We start from the raw sequence: 19,849 nt of genomic DNA on the forward strand, positions 1-19,849 counted from the left end.
TGCCTTCCCAGGTGAGAAGACTATACCGTACCAACGTCAGCATCCTGGCTGTAGCCAAGCTCCAGAGCACTGAGAGTGTCATCATCAAGAACCAGCTTTGGTGGGTGGATCTCATCATTAGAAAGGATGACAGCTGACTCCTAAATCTTTTACTCCTAGTTGAACCAAGGAAAATGGTCCATAGGAGAGCAGAAGAAAAGCTACAAGGACCTTCTGAAGCACAACCTCAAGAACTGCTCCTTGGACTGGAAGACCTGGGAAGAACATGCAAAGTACCAAAAAAAATGTGGATGAACAACACAGAGGGGTAGAGGAGAAAGAGGAAGGACAGAGGGCAAGATCTTGAACTGCAGAAGCTTCCTGCAGCAACCATGTACAGAAACAGTGCACTGATGTTTTCTTTGTACTGTATTTCAAAATGAATATTTTTTAAACTCAGTTATTTAATAAAATACAAAAACAAATCTTTTTTTTTGTACGAAGAGGAATATTTGTATATTACAAATCTGATGTTTTTGTTGAAACACTGATGAAGAAAAAAGCCAAACATGATATTTTAATCAACATTAAAGGTCCTTAATCCCCAATTTGCTCCCAGTGTGCAGTTGAGTGCCCTGCAAAACAACACACTAACATTGGTGTGCGTGCATGTGCCGTGCTTGCATATGTGCATGGGCAGTGGTGGGCACAGCTAACCAAAAAGTTAGCTTCAATAACTGATAATCAGCTAACTGAAAAGTTATCTTTTTTTAACACTAAACCGATAAACTGCCTAAAAACTTACCAGAAGCTACAGATAACCGATAACTACATTTTGCTTCTCATATGCTCTCAGCTACTAAGAAGCTGATTTTGAGTTTAAACACCACCAAAGCTCCTGGTAGAACCAATGGCGATCACAAACCCAAACAGCCAATGAGCCACCGCTTGTCTTTGTGCGCTCTGCCCCCTGCTGTAAGAAAGCATTACTTACCCTGACAGGATACAGTGGTCTCACGATGAGGCAGAGGTCTTGAAATGGAAAGCAGGTTTGAATTATGGTTTTGCTTTAAAAATAAAATTATTCCGCATAGAATAACTAAATTAATGTAAACTCTTAAAATGTACAAAGTGATATATAACACATATCTGTTAATTTTAAAATAATGCACTAATTCTGAAGATTTGAACATTAACACACACGCCCGAAAGGAATTATGGGTACCTAAGCCTCCGCTCATACTGATTGGTTGATTCATTCATTCTATGTAAAAACCAACACAAGTGAATCAATGTAACGTGTTAGTGTTTACAAATAAATATGCTTTTGTAAAATATGTCATTTTTTTCATTTGTATAAAAAAGAAAGAAATTTTCAAGATCCCGCTAGACAGCGCCTAAGCGCATGGGCAGGGTTGGGTAGGATTACTTTGAAATGCAATCCAAAAGTAATCAGATTACAAGTAATCCAAATGTACATACATACATACATGTAATCCACATGTATTCTTTCAAAGTAATCCTACCCAAACTTGCACACGGGTGATGACATCACAACTCTATCCGGTTAGGGAGACAAGGTTTCTTTCAATAACAAGAACTGTCAAAAAACTTTCTCGTGTGTGGTTGGAATTGTGTGGCGATCGGAATCTCCTTTTGAATGCTTGAATAACAATGTCAGTCGCACAAAGAAATCAAATAATAGTGAAAACATGTTTGGTGTGGTGTTATAACAGATCAATCAGTCGCTCCGTGAGGCGTCATAACATCAACCCTGGTTCACATGGCAAGATAATTAGGCCGATATCAGACCCGATCTTCCCCAACAATCTTAAGAACACCCCGACAATCGTGATGACACTAAATATAATCTTATCAGATATTCCTGCCATGTGTGGTTTGTAACAGCGCCCTGATCTGCTCAGGATGTGAGAAGCTAAATGTGACATGCAGCCAATCAGAAAGCGAGGTGTTTGACCTGGGAATGTTGGTGTGTGAAATCTGTTCGTGTGTGTTGTTTTTACCGTGTGGCTGACACCACACACTGTACAACTAAACCTGTCAGATCTATGATTTTTTTTATCTCCATGTGTGTGGTATCTCAGGTTTTGGAAAAATACAGATAATTTTAAAATCCTGCGGTCGACAACACTGTGATATAACCGGTCACCAGTAGATGGCAGTGTTCAATGCATTATCACATGGCCTGAATCACAATTTCGGCTTTTGGAAAAGCAACCTGGGCTTCTTCTGCATTTTTACATAAAACAAACACAATAACAACATCTATAAACCCAGAGAATATATTCATGAGAGTTTTAGGCACAATATACAGAGTTTAATGCTGTTGGCCTGATCAGAGCGTCTCAAATGTATTTCTCCTGTCGTAAACTTTTACCCATAATGCACTGCGCACATACCATGTCCACACTAAAACCTTCAAAATTAGTGCATTACTTTAAAACTAAAATATATATCTGATATTTTCACATTATAAAACTTCAGACATGATGTTAATTTAAATAACTTGTCCGAAATTAGTTTGGTTAAAATTCTAACCATAAGTTAAAACTCTATTCTTCTGGATGACTTGGGTGCTATTGCCAGCGTATTAACATGGGGTCAAAAGAAATTAGTTTTTGCCTTTTCTATGGCCAGTTCCCCTTTGCCTGCAGAGGATAGAGTGTTTTTTTCTAGAACCAGCTCTTCTCTACTTATAGAGGATACAACTCTGCATCTACACAAAAAAGTTATGTCTGCAAAAAAGTTAGCGGTCTAAAAATTATCGGACCAAAACGTATCGGAAGATAACTGGTCCGATGATGGTTTTCAAAGTTATGAAAAGCTAATCCGATAATGAAAACATTAAATTTGATAATTAGCAGTTAGTGGATTAGCGGAACTGTGCCCACCACTGTGCCTGGGTAAACATGAGGAATCTAAAGCATCTGTATAGTTGGAAACTCACTTGTCACTCATTTTACAATGCTTAAAATTTGATTTAAATTTTTCTACTTTACTTTTATAGGCCAGAATTTTACAAAAATACAGAATGTAGCTTGGCTACCTAATACAGTCAGGTCCATAAGTATTTGGACATTAACATTTTTTGTGCATAATGCAGGTTGAAGGTGGGGTGGTACAGACAAGGTTGTTATTAAAAAGCAAATATGAAATTTCAGCTACATTTTGCCAGACGTGACAGAGGAAACTCAGTACTAGAACTGATCTGTTTTCTTGATTTAAACCCTTCTCTGCTCCACTCCACCACAAAGCATTGACTGGTGATGCAAAAGGCAGATGCTGTCCCACCTTCTCCAGTCACATCTACCAAAGAATATAACTCCTTCAGGGTTGTCTGGCTGTCTTAGTGGCTTCCATCACTACTTTCCTTCTTGCACAAACATTCAAATTTTGAGAACTGCTTGCTCTAGACCAAGGGTTTTCAAAGTGTGGAAGAGCGAGCCCAACCTCAGAGAAAAAATTAATAGCTGCCCCCCACTGACACACATACACACAATTTCAACATCTTTGTGTGTCTATTTTTTTGGTAAATGAAGTCCAAGACATATTCTGTGACTTGGAAACATTTATTATTACTGTTAGAATGAGGAAAACAGACAAGATGATGAGAGAAACTCATTTATTTAGTTGTAGAAAGAGCAACCTGCTAAGATGTTTCACATGCGCTATTCATCAGAAATCCTTGTTGCATAACACACAGGATAAGACACAAAGGATGGCAAAAAATGGTAAATGGACTGCATTTATATTGCACTTTTCCATCTATATCAGAAGATCACAGCACTTTACAGCAATGCCTCACATTGACCCATTCTCACACACACATGCTCACACACTGATGTCAGGGAGAAAAAAGTGCACCACTGCAGCACTGAAAGTGCACGCGATTCTGATCAGCGTCTCGTAACTTGTAGATTGGGGAAAAAGTATTGTCGTCGTGGACTGGAGATCAAAGATGGGGGGAAATCAGAATAATGGATTAACCCAGAAAATAATCAACAGATTAACTGCTACAGAAAATAATTCTTAGTTGCAGCCTTATAAAACATATCTGAATATTATTTTCTGCCTTTTTGCATCTCAGAAAGCTGCGCACAAGACTTACTTCTATATTTTTCCCATGACTGTCTTTTTCATCTTTAGCACATTATATCATTTATATGTTGTTGTTTTGTTTTGTTTGTTAGCTAGATATTTGTATATTGGAAGTTATCCAGGGTTTTCATGTATCCCATAATCCCTTGCGCGCCAGAGAGTTGCTGCAGTCAAAACAACATAGAGAATCCACATGATGACAATTGTAAATGAATATTATACTACAAAAATGTAATTTTTTATGTTTTTCATCACGTTACTAAGAGACTGCTGCATGATACCCTGAAAACTTGCTAAAACAATTATAACAAATAATCCGTGTCTGCTACATTTAATCTACGTGGAATTTAATAAATGCAAACCGAATGTCAGACATATTATATTAGTCTGGAACAAAGAGGATAAACAGTGTTGTAAAGAACAATAATCAAGACATTAAAGAGCAAACTTCACTTTCCCCCAGAACGACATGATCAGGAAGCGAGTGTAGCTCACAGCAGCTCCCATTGAAAATAACAGAGAGACAGCCTGTGATTCTCGCATGTTTACATAAAATAAATGCAATAACAACATCTAGAAACCCAGAGAATATATTCATGAGAATTTTAGGCACAATATAAAAATAGGTTTATGTTGCGATGTTAATGGTGTTGTCCGTGTGCAGCGGTTAAAGTGCAGCGTGATCAGAGCGTCTCAATGCAGTTCTCAATGTTACTAAGATCTCGCAGCGCAGAGACCTCTCAGAGGTTTTGCGGGATTTGAAAACAGAAAAGAGTGGATTAGAAGAATTTGTAGTTAAGAATAAAATAAAATAATCAAAATACTTGAAAGAATAAAAAACAATTACAAAAATAATCAATTGCAACCGTAGTGTAGAGAGGCAAAATTATATTAAAAATATAATACAATGCTAAAATACTGTCGGCCGTATGAGCATTGTGTTCTTTAGAATTTGCAGTTGTTTAATGAATTATTAAGATTCTATTTTCTTACGTACAATTTGCACATGTTCAAATCAAATCATCATTTGTTCATGTTGTGCAAATCAAGAAATATTTGTAGATCACCCTCTGTGCATTTGCAGATATTACTGAGACAAATTTAAAGGAAGTTAGTTTTGAGTTAGTGTGCAAGCTAACGTCTGCAAAATGTCTTGTAAATGATTCTGGAGGTGTTATTAGGTTACAAAAAACAACATTTTCAGTTTTAGAAGTGTTTATTTCTCACTAGATTTTACATAATATATCAGAAACGAAGCTGTTAGCAAGTAGCTACAAAAGGAAGTGACGTCACCAGGCTAACCTTGGCGAAATGTCTTATGTCTTGTAAATAAGTTCAGAAGTGGTATTAGGTTCCAGAAATAGGGTTTCAGTTTTATAAGTGTTTGTTTGACATGAGCTTTTACATATTATATGAGAATTACACTCAACAAAAATATAAATGCAACACTTTTGGTTTTGTTCCCATTTTGTATGAGATGAATTCAAAGATCTAAAACTTTTTCCACATACACAATATCACCATTTCCCTCAAATATTGTTCACAAACCAGTCTAAATCTGTGATAGTGAGCACTTCTCCTTTGCTGAGATAATCCATCCCACCTCACAGGTGTGCCATACCAAGATGCTGATTAGACACCATGATTAGTGCACAGGTGTGCCTTAGACTGCCCACAATAAAACTCTCTAAAACACTCTGAAAGGTGCAGTTTTGTTTTAATGGGGGGGGGGGGGGGGGATACCAGTCAGTATCTGGTGTGACCACCATTTGCCTCATGCAGTGCAACACATCTCCTTCGCATAGAGTTGATCAGGTTGTCAATTGTGGCCTGTGGAATGTTGGTCCACTCCTCTTCAATGGCTGTGCGAAGTTGCTGGATATTGGCAGGAACTGGTACATGCTGTCGTATACGCCGGTCCAGAGCATCCCAAACATGCTCAATGGGTGACATGTCCGGTGAGTATGCCGGCCATGCAAGAACTGGGACATTTTCAGCTTCCAACAATTGTGTACAGATCCTTGCAACATGAGGTGATGTTCTTGGATGTATGGCACAACAATGGGCCTCAGGATCTCGTCACGGTATCTCTGTGCATTCAAAATGCCATCAATAAAATGCACCTGTGTTCTTCGTCCATAACAGACGCCTGCCCATACCATAACCCCACCGACACCATGGGCCACTCGATCCACAACATCGACATCAGAAACCGCTCACCCACACGACGCCACACACGCTGTCTGCCATCTGCCCTGAACAGTGTGAACTGGGATTCATCCCTGAAGAGAACACCTCTCCAACGTGCCAAACGCCAGCAAATGTGAGCATTTGCCCACTCAAGTCGGTTACGACGACGAACTGGAGTCAGGTCGAGACCCCGATGAGGACGATGAGCATGCAGATGAGCTTCCCTGAGACGGTTTCTGGCAGTTTGTGCAGAAATTCTTTGGTTATGCAAACCGATTTTTTCAGCACCTGTCCGAGTGGATGGTCTCAGACGATCCTGGAGGTGAACATGCTGGATGTGGAGGTCCTGGGCTGGTGTGGTTACACGTGGTCTGCGGTTGTGAGGCTGGTTGGATGTACTGCCAAATTCTCTGAAACGCCTTTGGAGACGGCTTATGGTAGAGAAATGAACATTCAATACACGAGCAACAGCTCTGGTTGACATTCCTGCTGTCAGCATGCCAATTGCACGCTCCCTCAAATCTTGCGACATCTGTGGCATTGTGCTGTGTGATAAAACTGCACCTTTCAGAGTGGCCTTTTATTGTGGGCAGTCTAAGGCACACCTGTGCACTAATCATGGTGTCTAATCAGCATCTTGGTATGGCACACCTGTGAGGTGGGATGGATTATCTCAGCAAAGGAGAAGTGCTCACTATCACAGATTTAGACTGGTTTGTGAACAATATTTGAGGGAAATGGTGATATTGTGTATGTGGAAAAAGTTTTAGATCTTTGAGTTCATCTCATACAAAATGGGAGCAAAACCAAAAGTGTTGCGTTTATATTTTTGTTGAGTGTATGTATTTAAATACACAAAAATAAGTGGTTTTGAAGAGACCAGCGAGTGACGTCACGGAGCAGCTCTACTCTGACTGACTCTCACCCGCGTCACTCAAAAACTAAATGGATCAGATTGAAACAGAATGTGAAATCTTAACCTCTTAAAATACATCAAGGTTAGTCATCTTTGAACTTGTCCAAAGTCTGTGTTCCCTGTGAATTTCAAGAGTCTGGCAGTAATAGAAGTGGACATATGCTGAGCACAGACAGACGGACAAAAAGCCTTCGCAATACCCGATGACCATATTTGAATATTTGATGGCCTAGGGTAAAAACTGTCTTTCTGTCCTTTGGACCTGACTGTATGCGGCCACCTCTATCTTAAAAATTGCTTCTTCTTTTTAACCTCCTCCTGGAGATTTTCTATGTATGAACAGCTGGAAGAAGACTCCAAGGTTAAGACAGAACTTGCTGGAGGGTGTGGATTTTCCATCTTGCCTATAGGAACACTTTGGCATCACCAGGGGGAAGTGGCTTGGCAGCTACCTTATTTGATTTGCTGCCACTATGATGGACAGACAGACAGATGGACGGGCGGATGGATGGAGGAAACAAATATAAAGTAGGAGAAATGCACTAATAACAAACATCCTAGTGTAGTGGCATCAGTCAGAGCAGAGGAGGTGATCAGTTGCTGCAGCTTTTGGCTGGATGCAGTCAGCCATCTGCGGCACAGAGCTGAACACAGCTGCTCTACAAGCAGATCCAGATTATCCCTTGGGTGTCTGATCCGGTGTGTTGCCCTTTCCCTCTTAAGTCCCAGTGCCCAGAAGCCCAGCGGTACAATCAGTCAGAATCCTGAGTGTACTCCAGCGCCTTCGCACACAAAGCCTCCACCCCCAGCTTTTCAACCTGCAAATGATACTGAACCCAGCAAACTCTCTGACAGAAAGAAGAATTCTCTCTTTTAAAAAAAAAAAGTCTTTTTGAAGAATCATAATTGCTGCCCCTGCAGGAGAATCACAGCAGTTAGCTTCAGGTCTCAGCTGAGCCTCACATATAGCGGTAAAATTTCAGGACAAAGGTTTTGGGTTTGACAGAAACCCTGTATAAAGCATGACGCTGTCAATTCACTCAATCCCACAAACCGGTCAGGACTGAAAAAGATCCCATTTGTTCCACCATTTCCTCCGTTCTGTTACAGTTTACAAGGCCGTTGAGATTTCCTTGCTGCTGTAACTCAAATCCAGAAATCTTCAATAAAAAACTCCAGCAGCAGTGGAGTCAGTCAGTCAGCCCCTCGCGGCACAAAATAACGTCCCACTGAGAACTTTAGGGCATCACTGCCTGTGGCATTTACAGTTTTTCTTTTTTTTTCTGATCACTGGAGCCAAAATGCCACACGTGTGTGCTCTCACTGTGCACACTCAGTGTGCGCACTCAGTGTGCTCCATGAGCTCCCACAATCACAAGCTAATGTTTTATTCACTTTGTTAAAGCTTTGGCATCGCCTTGTGTTACACTGACACTCAGTGCCGACAAGCAAACACATGACATATTAACAGCAGCACATCATCACCATCACCATCATCATCATCATGGTCATCATTGTAATCATCATCATCATCATGGTCATCATTGTAATCATCATCATCGTCATGGTCATCATCACCATCATCATCATCATGGTCATCATTGTAATCATCATCATCGTCATGGTCATCATCACCATCATCATCATGGTCATCATGATCATGGTATCCATTGTAATCATCATCATCATCATCATGGTCATCATCACCATCATCATCATCATGGTCATCATTGTAATCATTATCATCGTCATGGTCATCATCATCATCGTCATGGTCATCATCATCACCATCATCATCATGGTCATCATTGTAATCATCATCATCGTCATGGTCATCATCACCATCATCATCATGGTCATCATGATCATGGTATCCATTGTAATCATCATCATCATCATCAAGCATCATCATGGTCATCATCACCATCATCATCATCATCATGGTCATCATTGTAATCATTATCATCATCATCATCATCATGGTCATCATCACCATCATCACCATGGTCATCATTATCATGGTCATCACTGTAATCATCATCATCATCATCATCATCATCATCATCATCATCACCATCATCATCATCATGGTCATCATGGCCATCATCATCATCATCATGGTCATCATGGCCATCATTATCATTATCATCATGGTCATCATCATCTTCATGGTCATCATCGTAATCTTCGTCATCATCATCATGGTCATCGTCCTCATCATGTCATCTTTGTCATCATCATCGTCTTCATCATCGTTATCATCATGGTCATCATCGTCATCATCATCATCTTCATCATCATCATCATGTCATCTTCATCATCGTCATCATCATCGTCATGTCATCTTCATCGTCATCATCGTCATGTCATCGTGATCATCGTCATGTCATCTTCGTCATCATCATCATCGTCGTCATCATCATGTCAACTTCGTCATCATCATCGTCACAGGAATCGTTAGATGTGAGTAAAAACCCATTCAAATTGAAAATCTATTTTAAACAGATATGACTACATCAACACCCCTGAATTAATCTAAACCTACAATGAATTGGTCAGTGCTGCTATTGTAACATTATGATAGTTAACTTCCACACATCATTTAAAAGTTCAATGGTCAGCACGAGGCTGTAACTAGACTGGTTGCAGATTGTTAAATTCGCAAGGTAAAAACAAAAGCAACATGTCATAGTTGTAGGCGGTGCGAAGTAGGGTTGAGACGACTAAATGAAAATCATTAGTCAGCTAGTCGGGTACCATTAGTCATCGATTAGTCAACTAGTCGGCGACTAAATTTGACATTGAATGAATTAAGCCCATTTTGAATCTTCATGGTGCAACTCAAATGTGGCATTTATTTTAACAAATATAAGCACAAAATCACAAATACAAAAAACCAGCATTAGCATGTAGACAATACCTGCATTAATTTACTAGGCATAGACGACCCGTTTGAGCCGACTAATTCACCTGTCAAGGTTCACGCACTTTCTTCACTAAGTGAAAGGAGTGGTGGCAGCTCCAGCAGGTCTATTCTTTCAAGGGTTAAATGAACTTAATAAATGGCTTTCGACTAGTCGACTTATAAAAAATAGTTGACTATTCAGATGTTAGCTAGTAGTAGACTATTACGACTAGTTGTCCCAACCCTAACATAAAGGATGAATGTAACCATTTGAACTGTATGTTCGGTTCATGATTTGTTAATACTGTCATACTGGTTCAGAATGGGAAGTTTATGCTATGCTAGTTACGCCAAGCTAGCAAGAGCTATCTTCTTCTTCTGGGCTTTTTCTGTGCTACTGTTTTTGTTACTGTATGTGGTGCTGCCCCTAGTGTAGAACAAAAGACGACCAGTGTCAGAGCCAACATGTTGCATCATTCATTCATTCATTCATTCATTCATTCTTTTTCTGACGCTTATCTGGGTCTGGGTCAGTGTGACAATAGACCAGTGGTGTCCAAAGTATTCCAGAAAGGGCTGAGAGGGTGCAGGTTTTCCTTGTAGCCACTGACTTCAGCAGTTAATTTTACTGATGAACTCATCTCACCTGCTCAAAGTGATGTTAATCAGTGAAATCACCTGCTGAAGTTAGTGGCTGCAAGGAAAACCTGTAGCCTCTCAGCCCTTTCTGGAATACTCTGGACACCACTGCAACAGACCAAGCACCTCATCCCAAGCTTGCAAGACTCTCGATTAACCAGTCAGATTATGCTCCTATCCTCACTTGTGCTCATGAACTTTGGGTAATGACAAAAAAGATTACAGATACAAGCGGCGGAAATGAGATTCCCCCATCGGGTATCTGGGCTAATACTCTAGGATGGGGTGAGAAGCTCAACTATCCGGCAGGGGCTCAGACTAGAGCCGCTGCTTCATCGCATCACAAGGAACCAGCTGAGGTGGTTCAGGCATCTGCACCCTGGTCACCTAGCTAGGGAGGTCTTCCAGGCACATCCAACTAGGAAGAAACCCCAGGGACGACCCAAGACACACTGGAGGGATTATATTTCCCAGATGGCTTGGGAATGCCTCACGACCCCCCAGGAAGAGTTAGTGGACTTCGCCAAGGATAGGGAAGAGCAGGACGAGCTGCTTGTGTTACATTAGCATTGCAAAACCCAAAAGAAAGTCCCTAGTTTTTCATGGAAATATATATATTTGAAGGTAAGCAATGGCACTTTTGGCTTATTCAAATTTATCACAGAAAATGAATGTCTACATTAAAGTAAAGAACTGTATCAGACTGCATTAGATCACAGTGAATCAAACTGAATCATTCAATAATAAAAAAAATATCATTTCTGAATCATATCGCAGCCCATGTCTCTATAGATATATATTGTTATAAGGGAGAGATGAATATTTAAAAAAAAATATGGGTTTGCATGGATTAAAAACAGGATTTAAAAATTGTAATTAATTTATAGATGAGTGTAATAATAACAGTTAAACATGAGCCACCATTTGACACTTGAAGAGCACTGCCTCCTGATTCTAATTTTATACGACAGGTCAATAAATAATTACTCGTTTAGCCACTAATGCAGGGAAATGGGTGCAAAGCTCTCGACTGATGTGAAAATTATCTATCGGCCGACTAAAAAATTAAATGCTTAATGCTTTTTTTACTGCCTGATTACACATGAGCTAGATTGTGTTAGAAAAAGCTCCGAGTGATCATCCATCTTGTTTATGAGCTTTTTAAAATAACAGTTACTGCAGTCTGTTGGTGAGAATTTGAGATAAGTAATAAATAGAGCGTGGATAAATAAGCACACACTTCAGGCTGCGCCGCATCCATTAAGATGCTCTGGAGTGAAAATATGCCTCTTTCGTTCCACTTTCGGCCTAAGCCTGCATTCTCTGCCCTCTGACAATGGAGCATTTCAAAAACAGGCAGAACCAGCTCTATGTAGTATACAAGAAATAAATGCATCAAAGATTTCTTGTATCACCACTGTCAGAGGGCAAAGAATGCAGGCGAATCACATATGAGAAACCCACATGAACACAGGGGAGAACACAAATGCGACTTTTTTAACACCCGGTTTCTCTGTTTTCATCTTCTAAAATGTGAATATTTTCTAGTTTCTTCCTCTGTAACAATACACATCTTTGGGTTAAAGACAAAACAAGACATTTGAGGACGTCATCTCATAATGAAAACCTGAGCAATCTGAGATTTCTGACACCCGTCAATCCGGATCACCTCCAAAACTCACTGGAGTCTCTTCCATGCCCTAATATCTATCTGTGGTGTAAATTTGGTGAGAATCCGTGAAGTAGTTTTGACATAATCCTTTAAAGCATATATAAAGTGAAATCTTGATCAAGGAATCTTGATCCGGATCAACCCCAAAATTCAGTGGAGTCTTCCATGCCCTAATATCTATCTGTGGTGAAAGTTTTGTCAAAATCCGTAATCCACACTGCTCAGTGTGCCGCTCTCGTTGGAGCGATATTTCTGCTATTTTGGCATTGTGTGAAAGCTCGCCAGACTACTTTGGAAGATGCTGCTGGATGAGTGTGAGTATACTGACTTACGATCATTTAGACATAAAACACACAAAATACAAATACACTATGTTTTTGTTAGCCATGAAAACGCACTGTCATCCCAAATACAGCATTGAACTACTTTTTTGCTCAGGAATTCATCAAGCACGTCAGCCGTAGGCAGATACTAACACAGAATATACAAAACTGGATAGTTGTTCGGCCAAAACGAGATTGTCCACTTTTAGCTTGCCATTAGCTAAGCTAGTGGCGCTCGTGAGAGTATGTCCGTAATCCTTCTAACAGACAAACAAATAAATAAATAAATGGTGATGATTTTATTGGACGTAATAATTACTTGCAGCCTATATGATAGAATTTGATTTTGTCTCGTTGTGTCTCAGAAAGCTGCAGAGACCATATATATAACACCAAACCAGAAAACGTTGGGACCATGTGGAAAATGCAAAGAAAAAAAATGCAGCGAGCCTTACATTTACTCAGACGTCAGTTTAATTGCTGACACTATGAATCCAAGATATTTCATGTTTTGTGTTGTCAAGTTCATTTCATTTGCTAATCAGTGATGCCGGTAACGTGTTACTTAGTAACGCAGTACTCTAACCTGACCACTTTTTTAGTAACGAGTAATCTAATGCATTAATCTTTCCAAATCAGTAATCAGATTAAAGATACTTCTCCAAGTCACTGTGCGTTACTATTATTTTTGCATTGTGGGTCGATAACTTGGTCCATGGTCAGGGGGTCGGGATTCGACTGAACTGCCCACTTTAAGCGAGCTGTGAGCTTTTCATCTGCGGTTTTCTGCAGCAGTTATGACTCATCCTCACTTCTTAAAGCACGGTGACAACAGCACACCTGCACTGAGCTTTACAAAGACATTTTTATGCTTTTTTTTTCTCCTTTATTTAGAATTCTGAGCTGAGCCGCTCCGTATCTTCTCGCTAAAAACAGTTGATCCTCCGCGACGTGTCAACAACTAACACTATTTTCCACTCAAATGCACCTAAATTCTGAGGACCACATGATGTGAAAATGCAATAAAACTTTCTTACCTGTAAATCTGGTCATGTTTTCTGCATAAATAAATGTTATCCATTCTTTGTGCTCAAACACCAAAGCAGGGGCGAATCCAGATGGAATGGGGGCATGGGGCGGGGCAGGGATGCGGCACCCCCACAACACCCCTAGATTAAAGGTCCAGTTTTGAAGCCTTTTATTTTATTACAACTACTAATACGACTTATAATAATAATAATTTTGGCAAGTAAAATGTTTAGCGAGAATTTAAATTTTAGAAAAATGTTAGAAAGAATTTAATAGTTACATTTATAAACAATGTAGGTTAGAAATTGCAAGTTTTACTGTTACAGTGCTGTCAACAGTTAAATATGAGGTCAAGAAAGAGGTCTTTATTTTACTTTTCATAAAACAAGTATTTATTTTCATTGAAGTCAAGAAAGGATGACTATAAAGTGAGTTTTGGCAAAACAGGTATCATTGTCATGTTGAGGTGGCAGAGGGTTGTTGTTGGCAGCTGGGGAAAGTAACTAAAAAAGTAACTAGTAATCTAACTTAGTTACTTTTAGAATTGCGTAATCAGTAAAGTAACTAAGTTACTTTTTCAAGGAGTAATCAGTAATTGGATTACTTTTTCATGTAACTGTGGCAACACTGTTGTTAATATAGATCAATTCCTGCACTTAACACCTGCAACACACTCCAAATAAAGCTAGGACAGTGACAATTTATTGTAACTATGATTAGACAGACAGACAGACAGACAGACAGATAGATAGATAGATAGATAGATAGATAGATAGATAGATAGATAGATAGATAGATAGATAGATAGATAGATAGATAGATAGATAGATAGATAGATAGATAGATAGATAGATAGATAGATAGATAGATAGATAGATAGATAGATAGATAGATAGATAGATAGATAGATAGATAGATAGATAGATAGATAGATAGGACTCCATTTTAAAGTTCATGTTGGACTGTTAAGCACCTGTGAAACACCAAAATGTAAGTCCGTTTTCTGTGTTTATAAAATAATAAAATATCAAATGACAAAGATCTATTTTAACCATTATATAAAACAAATAATAAATGTTTTTTTATTAATTCGGTTAAAGCTGGAATGTTCCATTCAACTTGGCTTCGCCTCGTTGAATGGAACATTCCAGCTTTCACCTCATGAAATATTTGTACCATTGAGCTCATAAACATTCATTATTTGTATACTAGAAACCTGATCAGTAAACCTGTTTTTTCAGGTATCACAGAACACCTCAAGAAATTATGTGTTTTTAAAGGTGAAAAAAAAAATCACAGCCTTCAGCTGGTTTATGTATAATTATTTATAAATCTTAGAATTTATAAGCTTTTCCTTATTGACGTAAGTGTGACTAAAACCTTTGCACAGTGCTGTATATCAGCTTTCTTATAAGGTGCATAATAATATACAGTAACCTTTTAAAATGTTAATATAGTTGACGAGAGTGCGGCTTCATTAATTAACATGTATTCATATTTATCTTGTCAGACAAGTTCCTGATCATAAAACCGTGAACTGATTGTGTGCTTCTGCATATGAAGGAGGATTCTCTTCACATTGTTGAGCAGAAGTATTAACGAGCTCTTATTACTCATTAAATTCATTAAGAGTGAGCAGCACTATGTTGTACCTACTTGTTCAGATGATGTTTGTTTTTTTAGAAGACGGAGTGAGAGGCCAAAAAAAAATGTGGAACTTTCCAACTTCAAGTCTTTGCCATCTATGTCATTCTTTTGTTTTGCTATTATGATGGACAGGAGAACAAAAAACAATGACAAATGGATCACAATGATGAGAAAAAAAAAATCAGTTTGCTCCCATGATAAGAACCTTTACACAAGAAAAGCCTCTTTTGTCCTGTGCCACAGCGCAAAAAAACATCTGTACGGGTGATCTCCTATTGCTAATTTGGATACCCTTTTTTTTGGGGGGGGGGGGGGGGGGGTTGAATACCCAATCAGTGCATGAAAACAGGTGTAATCTGTGGTCAAAGTAGCACTGTAGAACACTGTGAGCAATCAGGAACGTTATCAGAATAAATGCTGATCCACAAAGCATGACTGATCAGATTCAACAGGTGCAGACCAGGAGTACTGCAGTTTAGAAGTACATGAAAGAGGATGAGCAGATACAACATGCAGTAATCAGAATCGACCAATCCCAGAGCAGAAACCTCCTTCTGATCCTCCACAACATCAAACCCATCATGCTGTGCTCTTCGACAAAGCCAATTTTGAGACATGATCAGAGACATTTTAGCTTTCTGGAAAAGTGTGGGAAAAACTTTTTTTTTTTTTTTGCATGTGCAAAACTAACATGAAATTATGTAAACAGATACAAAATAGTAGGCGATATGAATTTTGCAGGTTATAAATAAACTGGCCTGATTTCCTCAATTTTGAAATCAGGAAAAAAAAACTGGGGCTAAAATTCAGCAAAAAACATGACTTGGCTGGTTGCAGCACGCACCATGTCAGCTGTCAATCTGCTACATTTTTTTGGCAACACTGGTCAAAGCTGTCACTTCATGAGGTCGCTGGACAAACATGATCATCTTTTCAGGAGAGTGAAGGTCCAAGTCTTAGGGTCCTGGTGGATCCCGTCTTGCCGTGTGGTTGTGAGACCTGGGCGCTACCCGCTGACCTAAGGTGATAACTCGATATCTTTGGTACTAAGTCTTTTGGGAGGATCCTAGGGTAATTTCAATTGAATTAGCTTATAATGCACCAAATCACAGCAAAAGCCATCTCAAGGCACCTTACATGGAACAATTCAACATAAAATTTAAATAAATAATTAAAAATTATTACAAAATTTCAAATATATAATTAAAAACAAAAGTAAAAGAATAAAACAGATTAAAAAAATAACTATTGATAAGAAAGAGAATAAAAATGGGTTTTCAGTCGTGACTTAAAAATGTCCACAGACTCCGACTGCCTCACGGTCGCAGCAAGACCGTTCCACAGAGCGGGTGAACGATGAGAAAAGGCTCTTTGACCTGCTGACTTCTTCTTCACCCTGGGAACACAGAGAAGTCCTGCATCCTGCGACTGCAAAGCTCAAACCGGCACGTAAAGTTCCACCAGATCAGCCAGATAAGATGGCGCCAGTCCATGAACAACTTTATAAATCAATAACAAAACCTTAAAATCTGCTCTCACAGAGACAGGGAGCCAGTGCAAAGATGCCAAAATGGGTGTGATATGTTCAGACCTTCTGCTTCGTGTCAAAAGTCTGGCAGCAGCGTGCTGAACCAGCTGAAGACCTCTAAAAATAGAACATTACACTAATCTAGTCTAGAAGAAACAAAAACATGAATCAGGGTACCACTGGAATGACTTTTTGTTACAGGAACGGTTTGGTGAGAACTGCATGAGGCGCCCTGCCTGCATTGTGAGACGATCTCACCCTCCGTATGACTATGTAGCACATTTCTCTGGACATGATCCAGCATTCAGCTGCATCAGCGTTGACGACCCCAACAACTGGTTCAGGCCAAGGCGACGCCCCATGTGTCACCTGGCTGCGGCTCACGGATGACTACTTTCGGGAAAATGGGATGAGCCAGATGTCTGCCTAAGTGGACGTAGGGCAGTTCCACGTAATGTGGTGGACACCAGCGCGCGCCTCCATATCTGACCTGATGTGGTAGTAATTTAGGATTTAGCCGCTTTAATGTGCATCATGCACCTACAAACACAGCTCTGAGCAGAATGTTGAACCTCCCCCCTGAACCATGCGAGTGTGTTTAAAACAAAAAGCCGCTGGCTGGTGTGCCGCCTCATCTGTTGATGTTGCCCTTCGTGTTTATTCCCAGAGGACAAAGACGTGTTAACCTCTGAGCTTTTAGTAAGAGTTAGCGGCTGGGTTGGAAATGGGCTGATCATCTCGGCGTAAGAGCCCGCTGGGACCGGCAGGGCCGCTGCTGCCTCTGCATTGATTTACTTGTGGACACCAGAATTGATGAGGGATCAGGCTGGCTACGGTGCAGGGGAGGCAGACTGGACAGCGAGAAGGAGGTAGGAGCGCCGAATGGGGACAATGAAGAGAGCTGCAGCACACTTGTTAAAGCCTTTGACCTTTAATTGACACTTGTCACCTCATATGAGTATCAGACCGGCGGGACACGCCCACTCAGCGGGGAGGAGGAGAGGTGGGGCAGGTGGACATCCCCAATCAGCTGGTGGGCGTGGACAACAGCAACAGACAGGAACACCCCAATTAAACTGAATCCACCTTAATTACCAATCTGATGTTTCATCTGCTGACTCCAATCTGTGCCAGATATTTCATGCGCACCTTTTTTTTTTTTTTTTTTGGCATTTTTTAAACAGTCCATTGTTGATGGAGGAGACTGAAGCGGTGGCACAAAGCCAGACGCGCACATCCTTACCTTCCACAGCCAGCACCGCGGGCACAATGAGGCTGCACACCCACAGCAGGTAATCCATCGTCATAAAACAGGCTGCTTCTGCAACATGAAGGATGAAGGTTCGAGGAGCGCTCAGACGGAGCGCGCCGCGGCCGCTCCTCTCCCGGTCGGCATCTCTTCATCGGTCATCCCACCGGATCCACGCTCCTCTTGATGCGTCCGTTCGTCCCTCCTCGTGCCACGGAGCATCACGCTGCGCCCCTTTTCTCTCTTCCTTCTCTTTTATCTCACTTTACCGACACCAAACCTCTGCGCGGCGTGCGCATTGCGCACCTCCGAGGCGCAAACAGGCGACAAAAAACGATACCAAAAGGTGTTTGTGCGCACTGTAAAAACCGCGTAGTTCCTCTTTGTTAACTCTGCGAAAGCTGTTGCTCCTCACACGGAGATGTGCGTCGGAATGGCAATCCTGGGACAGAATCACCGAGGGGCTGTATGGGGGGTCCGGCAAGTCCCACACTGTGCACACAGAGCTTCCTGTGCAGAATTTCAGAATAATGCTCACTGTCATTGTGGATGGAGCCAGATAGGGCTTCCATCCAGCAAGGTTGGGTAGGATTACTTTGAAAGAATACATGTGGATTACATGTATGTATGTACATTTGGATTACTTGTAATCTGATTACTTTCGGATTACATTTCAAAGTAATCCTACCCAACCCTGATCCCAAGACATGTACCATCTTACAAGTGGGTGCTAATCATCCAGATTACAGGTATTACATGATGGATGGGAACATAAAGGTGGAGTTATCCAAGTCAGAGCGTCAGAAGGATCTAGACGCTTCCCTTAAGTTCGACTACCATATCAGCATGACAGTCAAAAAGGCAAACCAAATGACAGGACTATTGTGGAGGTCATTCAACTATATGGACGAAGCCATGTTCAAGATACTGTATAAGACAATGATAACATCTCACTTGGAGTATGCAGCACCTGTTTGGTCACCACATACATGGAAGCTAGCTGAGTAAATAGAGAAGGTGCAGAGAAGAGCAACTAAGAGGGTGCCAGGATTCAGGGATCTCTCTTACGAGCAGAGGTTAAGAAAGCTCAAGCTTCCTACCCAGGAGACTGAGGGGAGACCCGATTAACACATACAAGTACCTCACAGGCGAATATGATGTGGACTCATGTTTACCACCACTGGAGGAAGACAGAAGAACTAGAGGCCATGATAAGAAGCTGAGGAAGGTGTACAGCCGAACAGATAAGAGACGGTACTTCTTCACTCAACGAGTAGGTGCCTGGTGGAATAGTCTTCCTCAAGAAGTGATAGATGCACCCACAACAAATTCATTTAAAAGCCGATTGGATGATTATTTCAAGGATCACCCTATGGTCTACAACTACAGGGCGCTCGACTGTCCAGTCAACCCACATATGACAGTGGACCAGGTCTAAGAAGAGCGGCCTTCCAATAGGAATCCTTGTGGATTCCTTCCAAGCCGAAGAGGATATGTATGTACACCGGAGTGCGACAGATACGTTTTTTGTTTGTTTGTTTGTTTTTTGGAGGGCCTGGAGGTGATGGTCTAGTGGTTAAGCATTGGGCTTGAGACCAGAGGATCCTCAGTTCAAACCCCAGCAGCCTGACCAGAAAATCACTAAGGGCCCTT

The 19,849-nt window shown here is 40.6% G+C and overlaps 1 protein-coding gene across 1 annotated transcript in view; it reads right to left on the reverse strand.

The window, feature by feature from the left end:
• ephb3a (eph receptor B3a) overlaps positions 1 to 18,454 on the reverse strand; it is a 158,211-nt gene extending 139,757 nt beyond the window's left edge. Inside the window, 1 exon segment of the mRNA XM_034182756.1 lies at positions 18,191 to 18,454. Coding sequence (XP_034038647.1) covers positions 18,191 to 18,254 — 64 coding nt within the window. The 5' untranslated portion in view covers positions 18,255 to 18,454.
• Between the last annotated feature and the right edge of the window lie 1,395 nt (positions 18,455 to 19,849).

This window comes from Thalassophryne amazonica, chromosome 12 (genome assembly GCF_902500255.1).
Source record: "Thalassophryne amazonica chromosome 12, fThaAma1.1, whole genome shotgun sequence".
In the NCBI taxonomy this organism is placed as follows: domain Eukaryota; kingdom Metazoa; phylum Chordata; class Actinopteri; order Batrachoidiformes; family Batrachoididae; genus Thalassophryne; species Thalassophryne amazonica.